General features: G+C 41.3%; 1 protein-coding gene across 1 annotated transcript in view; it reads right to left on the minus strand.

Moving 5' to 3' along the window:
* Positions 1-1,424: 1,424 nt before the first annotated feature.
* Mlc-c (Myosin light chain cytoplasmic) overlaps positions 1,425-12,515 on the minus strand; it is a 41,381-nt gene continuing 30,290 nt past the window's right edge. Inside the window, exon 5 of the mRNA XM_045761911.2 lies at positions 1,425-1,987. Within this exon, the coding sequence (XP_045617867.1) occupies positions 1,881-1,987 (107 nt within the window). The 3' untranslated portion in view covers positions 1,425-1,880. The remainder of the gene's footprint in view (positions 1,988-12,515) is intronic.

Genomic DNA, 12,515 nt, shown 5'->3' on the forward strand with positions numbered 1-12,515 from the left:
TTGCTTCGTAATTACAGTTATTACTTAACCTATACCTATAATAGGTTAAGTAACAATTGTAATTACGAAGCTATAAGATGCTTATTTTAACATACTAAGTAGGTTAGGTAAGGTCGGTGTTTTCAATGAAGCTTTTCAAGGGAAACAATTATGTTTAGTATGTCACCTATGCACGCAACTAATAAGTCAATATTGACTTATTAAATTTGCGAGAACGGGTTGCTATCCAACATGTTCCTGCATTTTCGAGGATGCAGAACATGCCATTTTGCTCCTAATTTTCCATATTTGCATATTCCTTTAGCGTAGAATTTGCAAATGTGTTCCGGTTTTGCGTTTTTCAAGGTATTTATATCTGTGACTGTCTTGTCTACCTCTTTATTGGAGCCATCTCCGTTTTTCGTCCCAATTCCTTCATCTATGCACTCTGTCTCACTGTTGCTCTCATCGTTTATATTATCTGGCTCTGCAATATTGCTGTTATTTTGTACCATAAAAAATATTTGCCGATTAGGCAAATCGGGCCTTGCATAGTAGGCTGAGAAGTGCGTTCTGGCGACTAGGTACGACATATATATATATACATATATATATAACTTTTTTAGACACTCAACCCACCAGGGGACTCGAACACTGGCCAACAAGGTGGCAGTTGCATGCTGTATCCACTACACCATACTTCAAAGCCATAAGAGAGGTAGGAATTCTGGGGTATTTAACCAACCAGAACTCCAATCCTCTCCCAGGCAATGAGATAGTGTGGGACCTCTGATGCTCTTTCATCGGTTCCTGTTATTTCGACTTGTGTTTCGTCTCTGGGAACAGATTGAAATCTTAAGACACCACTGTACAATCACTTACACAAATATATATACATATCAATAATCTTTTTATGTCACAAGTGGTTCAACAAGAGGCTCACAACAGTTACTATACAAGGCTCTTTACATCTATGGTGAGTCACAGTTACTAGTCTTGCTTCACACCCACCAAACTAGGAAGCAGCTTTACAGTCATTTGATTCCTGGCCTTGGAAGTTGACCATTGTGCTACTTCCATTAATTCGACGTTTTCACTTATTTACATATTTTCGGTATAAAAAGGCGCAACTTAAAACTCCAAATGTGTGCAATCGCTCTGAATTACGCTAAAAATAAAGGCCAAGAGTCATGTTTCCAAGACATCGTATTTTTCAAACCAAGTGAAAATGGCAATTTGCCATTTTGCCCAAATTGACCTGCAGTTTGATAAATAGGTGCCTTATATTTGTATCTTTTGCATGTTTCCCCAGGGGCTGGGAAAGGGAAAGCACCTTCCCTCACCAGCCGCAGGGAGTCATGGCGAGTCCCTTCACCATAACACCACCACCTCTGGGGTGAGGACATTTTTATTGGGTCAACATATTTGGACAGTAAAACTAAATATTTTAATTATATAAAATTTAATAAATTTAACAGTTTTCTTAGGCACACAAATTTTTCTCTTTGACGGCCTGTTCACATTATAAATTTAATTTGTATTATTTTCAAAAAAGACCGTTTCATTCCAAAGAGATACCAGTGGTACACAAACCTTTCATACATAATCAATGAAAAATGTATGTTACAATACCCTTTCCGATTAAAGCAGATGAATAAAAAAAAAAGCAGTATGGACTAGTTGTTGCAATTATTGCTAGTTTGACAATGAAAAATTAATTGCATTTAAAATTTTTTAATGAAAGCATTTATGAAATATTTAAATGAATTTACCATAATCGTTTTACCTATATAACTAGATTAACTTTTATATTAGTAGGAATGTATACTGGAAGCATAATTTATTATCAAGAAAAATAAATATTGATTGCATTGCTATACTTCATTCCAAGCCTTAAAATGTTAGGCATTAAGCACAAGACGAACAAATTCTTCATAGTTAACATTGCCTTGCGAGTCTTCTTGGCCAGCTAGCAACTGCTCAACTTCTTCATCAGTTAGCTTTTCACCTATAACAAAATTATAAAATAAACAATTAGAAACTTGATCAATGTTTACATATTAAGCCTTGCCATAAAAAAAAAAGTAAAAAATTTCATTATAGACAAACAGCATTGAATGTAATGATACTCCTCTTTCTGCTAGATCCCCTGTAAGCTTCAGGAAAGGTAGCTCCCCAAAGCTATCTGGCTGAGATGGCATTCCAATAATGGGTCACATCAATCAGAAGAGTCCTGTTTGCCCTACCTACGAGAGCAAGAACCAGACCCACTCATCATAAGAGGCAGAGCGCACTTGGTATTATTACGATCAATACCAGGAAAGCATCCAGAAAGTCAACAAAGCAACACAGACAAATAACTAAGGTTCATAGAAAACTATGCAATGATACAGTCAAACAATTTGTCCAAAACAAATGATTCACTCTAAACTAGCACGAGCCCCTTAGTGCAAATGCCCACCAACAGATGGCATCCCACTCAAAGCTTCAAGCTACCAGCCAGCTCCAGGTCAGTCCACAGCATGAGAACATGGGACCAAGTAAACCCGATCAACAAGGCATTTACCAAGACAAAAATGTCTGGCACACAGGTAGTGGCCAATCCATCCTCCTGTTTAGAGTACACTTTTTGTAACAATGTGCACCATAGTACATACAATGACTTAAATGGCAATTATAGATATAATTAGGTACAATTCACGTCAGTCAGAAAAACTGAAGCTAAAACAAACTTAAATATTTCTAGGCCTAGTATAGCACACACATTATATTAGGCCTAGGAACAGAGAGATCCACCTGTACCACAGAATGCATAAAGCGGGACAACGAAAACCTCTGGAAAGGTGACGATTCATGGAAATGAATGGTACACTGAAATGAGTACTTGAGAGTAGCCTAGTAATTGAACTCGTACATTGAGGGAGGGGTAGATGTCCTCCCCAAGGAGCAAAACAATTAAGCAGAATGAAAGTCTAGGAGGGGTTGAAGGGCACCCATGGATCCTTCTTGGACTCCTCCCCAGCCATGGAAGCCAAGTCATAATGGTGTGAAGTCATATTCTGCACACAATGCCTGGAACAGGAAAGCATCATCCCAAAGAGAAAGACAGACGCTAGATATTAGGTATGAAGGAGAAGGTTCTGCATCCTTGGCAGGAAGAGATGGCTCAACAGCCTCCACCATTGAACTGAATGGGGGCCCCTCCCGGAAGTGCTACCTTCAAAGCTAAACCCTGACGCAACTCAAACTCTCGGGCACTTTTGGAGCTGGAATCAGGAAGGGTGAAGACCAGAAGATGGGTCGACCACACCAACAGGGTAAGGAAGAAGAGGGGCAGACTTACACCATCCTTTCTAAATCTTAGTCCCTAAACACCACCTTCAAGCCAACTCTGGGGCATCCAAACTAGCACCAAGCAGCAAACCATGAACGTGGAAAAAGCAAGCCAGCAAACTGGCACCTGCCTGTTAAGCCTCTTGTCGTGAGAAGCCCACTACATAGAACCTAACAAGCACTTATGCTGCAGGCTTCAGTGTCGAAAGTGCTGCTGATCCATGGTGCAGGCAGCTGCAGGCATGGCCCAGGCAGACGAGACCAACTTGTAAAAAACACCAAGGAGCACCCTTCAAATTTGCATGTAGCTAGCACATGCTTGGCAGGTCTATCCATAACAGTCCACAGACTCACATGGAGTTACCAGGGATTGATGGCAACAAACCAAGCAGGACACCCAGGTACTAAAGATTCTCATTGAAAGAACAGACACCAAACAGAGCAAGGTAATGATCTTGGCTATGAAGGGTGTCTGCAGCATGCCATATAAACAAAAACCCTAGCATGCCACAAGTAAATAGAACGCCCCCAGTGTGGGTAGTCTACGAGTCATTGACTGGCACTACCCAGGGCGAGGCCCTCCATCCCAGCGGAAAGCCTTTCAGGGGGGTAACCTCCCAAACACTACAGAGAAGTAACAGTCAGTGCAGGGCCAACATCCATGAGCTCCCAGTTGACCTGGAGAGGGTTCTGGTGTGGCTACCTGGTGGTGGGCAGTTGGAACTAGAAGATGAACTGCCTAACTACTCTGAGGATGACTTGCAAAGTTGTTGACTTACCTAGCTGCTGTCTATTTTATTTCACCTTATCTTTCTGGTGGCTATCATGGAGAAGGAAATTACATATCCCCTGCTGTCCGCACCTCTGAGGAAGTCAGAGTTTTGGCCTATGGTTGACAGTAGGCTATTATTGACTCAAGGGTCTGGTGTGACTGGATACTGTAGATGAGCTAACCAGGAAACCACTGCACAGCCTTTCCAGAAATGACACGAACTTGCAAAACAGCAAAAAGATGAAGTGTGATGTCAAAAGCCAAAGCCATAGTAAGTGACTGCCAAGAGGAAAGGAAACAACAGAACTAGGCCAATAAAGAAATGACAAGACCAGAACTGACACTGAGGACAGGTGCCAAGGAGACATAATGCCAAGAGGACAACCAAGCAACTTCATACTGCCATTGGTAGAGAAGCAACACTAGAGACTTGAGATTTTATGAGAAGCTTGACAATGACCCTCAAAATCATCGAGGAACATCTCTCAACCAATTCTCTGAAATGGACAAGCCACAGAAATGCATAGGTTTGGACACTGATCCAGAACTTGATTGATGTCATTCCCTTTATGATCTAAATTAACCTTTCAACCACACAAGACGATCAAGATGTTCTCACTACTTATCAGTAAGCTATGCGACATGAAGGACGTCTTAAAGTACTTTACTACACAATTTAAAACTCGCGCAGGTACACAGGACCCACATTTGCTTCCTCAGGCCTCCAGTAAACAGACACCATCTTGTAAAAAAAATTGTGGGCACCCCTATTGAGTATAAAGGCCTCAATTACTGAGTGACCATGAGTAGCACATGCAGCAGTAGCAGCTCACAGCACTGCCATGCAGCTTATGCCTACAGCATCACTTAATGACAATGAAATAAATAACTGCGATCATTTTACAATGAGTGTCAAAGATCCTGAGTGAGATAAAGACTATGCACAAAGTTCATATATCAGTGAGCCAAATGCTGCTTACAATTTCACAGCATGTGACAGACAATCACAGGACAGCAGCAGGAGTCTGGCACATCATGAAACAGGGGGGCCTCATGTTCATTTAGAAAATAAACGTGGAAAATTACTCATATTCAGGATTCTGAAAGTAACAGCAGTGTTGTGACAATTAGCAATGTGCATTGTATATTGGGAGGCATTTTGCTCTGTTTAGTGCAGTTGTCAACCAACTAGCATGCGGCACCATGCTATGATCAGATTGAGATATTACTACACTCACTAGAACAGTTTAGTATTTTGTATTGGTGCATAAAGATGCAGTTTTATATACAAGATATGTATACAGTGTAATAACAGCAGAAGCTGTTATTCCATTGTTTTAATGTTCTAAGAGCATAATATAGTGCACATATTAGTGTCGTATGTATGAACATTTTTGTTCCACATACTTCATTCAACACAATACTGAATACTGTACAGTACTAAAAAACCATGTGAAAAATAGTGACATTGAAATATATGTAAAAATATCTTTGTGACAACCCCAGCAAGCTCCTTACTCCTGGCCTGTTGGAACCTCCAAAAGGAGGATTGCTCCATTAATGTTTGAGAAACACGACACCATGAGCTTTTCTTGCTCCACCATGACCAGTTCGTTACCGAGCCATGGAAAAGAAAAAAATATTAAACCCGAAACCACATAATACAGTCAAAGCACACTTTAGAAAGAAAAAGCAATACAAGAGTTTTAGGAGTAATAGTGTCAGAAGATCTTACCTTTACCCACTGTACTGTGCACACAATGATATCATGGGAAAAACATATACGCACACACCAGTATATCACGTTTGTGAGTATTTCATAAAACTTCAACAGGTACACAGGGCTCTTCAGGACTTGTAAACAGACTATCTTGAAAGTAAAATTGTCAACATCCCTCCTAGCTATGAGAGCCTCAGTACTGCCAGTGACCAAGTAATTATCAAAAGAAGGCACTAAAATTGAGATTTTTGTAGCACCATCAGTGTCACTGGATATTCAAAAGGCCCTAAATATTACTGGATGCCAATATTAGAACTTTATTATAAACACATGAGGCGAGCAATATCAATGGTATTGGATTCACCAAAGATTTTTTCGAGAGGACAGCAAGTTTTTTTCGAATTTGGACAGCAAGGAGCAGAGTGGCATTCCATAAAATGTCAACGAGTAAAGTATGTATGGCCAAAACATGACCTAGCCAAAGCCCTTTACCAGTAACCTCAGACCAATGACCCTGCCAGCAGTTGTGGATTGAGTAATGAAAGAGTGGGTAGAAGTCTGAATAAGAATGCCATTTTAGGAAATAGGACAAGTGCGGACAGCCTCCTTAGTAGCAGTTTCCACGCGTTCATTTAACCCTTAAACTGCGCAACGCGCCTGCAGGCTCACGTCTGGTTTGTGCAACGCGCCTCCGGGTATTTGTATTTTTCACGTTCCATTCAAAACTCCCGCGGCTACATGGGGTTCACATCAGCTTCCTCAGGGCTCTTGTAAACAGACGCCATCTTTAAAAAAAATCGTGGTCCACATTCCCGGGTGTGGGAGCCTCAGTAGTGTGTGAGCAACCAAGGCTGGCGCTCGCAGCATGAGCGCACAGCACTGCTGTTCAGCATGTGACCACAGCATCGCCTAATAATGTCAAAATATATCTATAACTTGTATTATTTAGCTATGATAGTGTTATATTAGAGCCTGAGTGTGATAATGACTGGGTACAATGTTCAAATATCAGTGATTCAATGCTGTTCACGATGTTCACAGCGCTAGCCACAGCACCACAGCATTATTTCGATCATCTAGGAATCTTCAAATGATTTCTTAGGTTCTTTTTCAAAATAAACGTGTGGTCAATTATTCATTTACAGGAATTAGGGACCAGGATTGTGATAATAGCAGGATTGTGGTTATAATTAGCGTTGTGCGTAGTATTGTGGAAGAAGGAATTTTGATGAGGGAGGGAGGGCGAGAATTGAGGTAGCCTCATTGTGTGTGTGTGGCTGCCACTCTTGTTTTGCTCACCATACTAGCTTAGTGGTTCGCTATGGGCAACACATATGTACATGGGAATATATAGTGTGTGTATATAGTGTAAGAACAGCAACAGGAGAATGTTGAGAGGAGCTATTTTGGTGAGGGAGGCGACGTAATCGTAGCGTCGTCTGCTGTGTGATTTTTCATGCAGTGTATGGTGGCCACTGTACTGTTTGGACACAATACCGGCTTACTTGCATAGTTCTGGTAAATAAAACATGTAGATAGGGTATATAGAACATGTGTAAGAACATAAGAACATAAGAACAAAGGTAACTGCAGAAGGCCTATTGGCCCATACGAGGCAGCTCCTATTCTATAACCACCCAATCCCACTCATATACTTGTCCAACCCGTGCTTGAAACAATCGAGGGACCCCACCTCCACAATGTTACGCGGCAATTGGTTCCACAAATCAACAACCCTGTTACTGAACCAGTATTTACCCAAGTCTTTCCTAAATCTAAACTTATCCAATTTATATCCATTGTTTCGTGTTCTGTCCTGTGTTGATACTTTTAATACCCTATTAATATCCCCCCGGTTATGTCCATTCATCCACTTGTAAACCTCTATCATGTCACCCCTAACTCTTCGCCTTTCCAGTGAATGCAACTTAAGCTTTGTTAATCTTTCTTCATATGAAAGATTTCTAATTTGGGGAATTAACTTAGTCATCCTACGCTGGACACGTTCAAGTGAATTTATATCCATTCTATAATATGGCGACCAAAACTGAACTGCATAATCTAAATGGGGCCTAACTAGAGCAAGATATAGCTTGAGAACCACACCAGGTGTCTTGTTACTAACGCTGCGATTAATAAATCCAAGTGTCCGATTTGCCTTATTACGAACATTTATGCATTGATCCTTTTGTTTTAAATTCTTACTAATCATAACTCCCAGATCCCTTTCGCAATCCGACTTCGCAATCACAACACCATCTAGCTCGTATCTTGTAACTCTATCATCATTACCTAACCTCAGAACTTTACATTTATCAGCATTAAACTGCATCTGCCAATCCTTTGACCATTTCAAAACCCTATCTAGATCAACTTGAAGTGATAGTGAGTCCTCCTCCGAATTAATTTCCCTACCGATTTTCGTATCATCGGCAAATTTGCAAATGTTGCTACTCAAACCTGAATCTAAATCATTTATATATATTATAAACAACAGAGGTCCCAGGACAGAGCCTTGAGGCACTCCACTTACAACATTTTCCCACTCTGACTTGATTCCATTTATACTAACTCTGTTTCCTTTGGTATAGCCATGCCCTAATCCAGCTTAATATAGCACCCCCAATACCATGAGACTATTTTTTTAATCAGTCTTTTATGTGGCACTGTATCAAAAGCTTTGCTAAAGTCAAGGTATACAACATCGCAATCCTTACCACTATCAACTGCCTCAACAATGCTAGAATAAAAAGATAACAAATTTGTTAAACATGAACGGCCATTTATAAAACCATGTTGCGACTCAATTATTAATTTATGTTTTTCAAGATGAAGACGAATTTTATTTGCTATTATAGATTCGAGTAACTTTCCCACAATAGACGTTAGGCTAATTGGTCGATAGTTAGACGCAAGTGATCTATCTCCTTTCTTAAAAACTGGTATCACATTAGCAACTTTCCAAAACTCTGGCACTCTGCCTGACTCTATTGATTTATTAAATATGGTTGACAGTGGGTCACAAAGCTCCTCTTTGCATTCTTTAAGCACCCTGGCAAACACTTCATCCGGCCCTGGGGATTTGTTTGGTTTGAGTTTTACTATTTGTTTAAGAACATCCTCCCTGGTAACTGCTAAACTCGTCAACCTGTCCTCGTCCCCACCCACATAGACTTGTTCGGCTGAAGGCATATTGTTAAGTTCCTCTTTAGTAAATACAGATACAAAATATTTATTAAAAATACTACTCATCTCTTCATCACTATCTGTTATTTGACCTGTCTCAGTTTTTAATGGACCTATCCTTTCCCTAGTCTTAGTACGATATAACTGAAAAAACCCTTTAGGATTTGTCTTTGCTTGCTCTGCTATGCGAACTTCATAGTTTCTTTTTGCTTTCCTTATCTCTTTTTTAACATTTCTAACCAGTTGTACGAATTCCTGTTCTAAAGTGACCTCCCCATTTTTAATCCTTTTGTACCAAGCTCTCTTTTTACCTATAAGGTTCTTCAAATTCTTTGTTATCCACTTTGGGTCATTAGTATTCGATCTATTCAATTTGTATGGTATACTACGTTCCTGTGCTTTGTTTAGAATATTCTTAAATAAGTTATATATTGAATCCACATCGAAATCCCCATTTAAGTCACCTATCGCTGGGTTCATGTCTCGCTCCAAGACCGGCCCACACCCCATACCCAAGACTTTCCAATCAATTTGACCCAAAAAATTTCTTAGGCTATTAAAATCAGCTTTTCGAAAATCTGGCACTTTAACAGAATTTTCTCCTACTGGTCTATTCCATTCTATGCTAAATCTGATTTCTTTGTGATCACTGCTCCCTAGCTCACTCCCTATTTCGATGTCATTAATTTGCGTTTCCCTGTTAGTTAACACTAAATCTAAAATATTATTTTCCCGTGTTGGTTCCTTAATGTGTTGCGTAAGAAAGCAATCGTCAATTAATTCTAGAAAATCTTCTGCTTCACTATTCCCTGTTTTGTTCAACCAGTTTATTCCGCTAAAATTAAAGTCACCCATGACATAAATACTGTTAGATCTAGATGCTCTAGATATTTCATCCCATAGATGCTTTGCTTCCATTCTGTCTAAATTTGGTGGCCTATATATTACTCCTATTATAATATTATTAGCTTTTTCGTTTAATTCAATCCAAATAGTTTCTGTGTGTGGCTCTGTTTTGATTCCCTCTTTGAGACTACATTTCAAATTGTCCCTAACATATATGGCTACTCCACCTCCTCGTCTAATATATCTATCTGTGTGAAATAGTTTAAATCCATATATTTGATATTCAGCTAATAGTTCTCTATTTTCTACATTCATCCACGTTTCGGTAAGTGCAATAATATCTATTTTTTCTGTGCAGACAAGAGCATTTAATTCGTTAATTTTATTTCTTAGACTTCTACTGTTAGTGTAATATACCCTAAGTGAATTGTTATTTTGCGGACCTTCTCTTTCCCTGATCGTTTTGCCAATTCCTTTCTCCCACAAACACATACTTTTATTACCTCCTTCCTCCAAATCAATTCCCATACCTCTATCTACTAACAGTTTAAACCCAAACAAACACCTCTAACCACTTCTTCTAACGAGTACGCAACAGCAACAACCCCAGCTCTCGATAGATGCACCCCATCACGAGCATACATTTCATTTCTTCCATAGAAGTGTTCCCAGTTGTCTATGAAAGATATTGCATTTGATTTGCAATATCTTTCCAGCCGGCAATTGACACCAAGTGCCCTCGATATCCATTCATTTCCCACTCCCTTTCTTGGAAGAATGCCACATATGATCGGGATTCCTCCCTTGCTCCTAACTAACTCTATGGCTGTTTTATACCTCTGAATCAGTTCCTCACTCCTAACTCGACCAACATCATTTCCTCCCACGCTAATGCAAATAATGGGATTGTTCCCATTACCAGCCATAATATCATTCATGTTGTTTATAATATCACCAATGCCAGCTCCGGGATAGCAAACCCTTAACCTGTTCCCCCTATCTCTAGCACAAAACGTTCTATCCAAATACCTTATCTGGGAATCTCCCACAACTAATGTTTGCTTAGGTACTTCCTTTACTTTCTGAGGGGCCTGCGCTTCCTTTCTCTTCGTTGCTTTCCCTTTTGCGCGATCCACAGTCTCTCCACAGCACTCGTCCTCCAAAACGTCAAATGAATTAGAAGTTGCTATGGCGTTTGAAGGCGGCTTTATCAAAGTCTTCTTAAGGCCCCTGTCTTTCACAACTCTCCAAGACGAGGTCCCTTTACTACTGGTCTCCTCCTTCGTTACTTCTCGTTGTTTTTTGAGCTGACGCACCTCCTCCCGCAGAAAGTCCAACTCTGTCCTCAGGGCTCCCACTAGAGTCACCAGGTCCTTAACTACAACTTCCATATTGCTATGATAATATAACAACACTCAGGAGCTCCGGTTAACACAACCTCTCACTGTGACTTCACCTGACCGACTTATTGGTGTAATAAGAACGATAGCAATATGGTGGGAGGAGCAATGTTGGCGAGTAAGATGTTGGAGTGAGGGAGACTGGCTGGGTGTGGCTGCTCTCACTCAAGGTGTTCTGAATGTGTTCATGGCCAAATGCTGGCCCATGCGAGGCAGCTACTATTGGCCCATACGAGGCAGCTGCTATTGGCCCATACGGGGCAGCTGCTATTGGCCCATACGGGGCAGCTGCTATTGGCCCATACGAGGCAGCTGCTATTGGCCCATACGAGGCAGCTGCTATTGGCCCATACGAGGCAGCTGCTATTGGCCCATACGAGGCAGCTGCTATTGGCCCATACGAGGCAGCTGCTATTGGCCCATACGAGGCAGCTGCTATTGGCCCATACGAGGCAGCTGCTATTGGCCCATACGGGGCAGCTGCTATTGGCCCATACGGGGCAGCTGCTATTGGCCCATACGGGGCAGCTGCTATTGGCCCATACGGGGCAGCTGCTATTGGCCCATACGGGGCAGCTGCTATTGGCCCATGCGGGGCAGCTGCTATTGGCCCATGCAGGGCAGCTGCTATTGGCCCATATGAGGCAGCTGCTATTGGCCCATACGAGGCAGCTGCTATTGGCCCATACGAGGCAGCTGCTATTGGCAGCTGCCTCGGAAGTTGTAGTGAAGGACCACTATGATCAATATGGAAGTTGTAGTGAAGGACCTGGTGACTCTAGTGGGAGCCCTGAGGACAGAGTTGGACTCTCTGCGGGAGGAGGTGCGTCAGCTTAAAAAACAACGAGAAGTAACGAAGGAGGAGACCAGCAGTAAAGGGACCTCGTCTTGGAGAGTTGCGAAAGACAGGGGCCTTAAGAAGACTTTGATAAAGCCGCCTTCAAACGCCATAGCAACTTCAAATTCATTTGACGTTTTGGAGGACGAGTGCTGTGGAGAGACTGTGGATCGCGCAAAAGGGAAAGCAACGAAGAGAAAGGAAGCGCAGGCCCCTCAGAAAGTAAAGGAAGTACCTAAGCAAACATTAGTTGTGGGAGATTCCCAGATAAGGTATTTGGATAGAACGTTTTGTGCTAGAGATAGGGGGAACAGGTTAAGGGTTTGCTATCCCGGAGCTGGCATTGGTGATATTATAAACAACATGAATGATATTATGGCTGGTAATGGGAACAATCCCATTATTTGCATTAGCGTGGGAGGAAATGATGTTGGTCGAGTC

This window comes from Procambarus clarkii, chromosome 42, assembly GCF_040958095.1.
Source record: "Procambarus clarkii isolate CNS0578487 chromosome 42, FALCON_Pclarkii_2.0, whole genome shotgun sequence".
Classification (NCBI taxonomy): domain Eukaryota; kingdom Metazoa; phylum Arthropoda; class Malacostraca; order Decapoda; family Cambaridae; genus Procambarus; species Procambarus clarkii.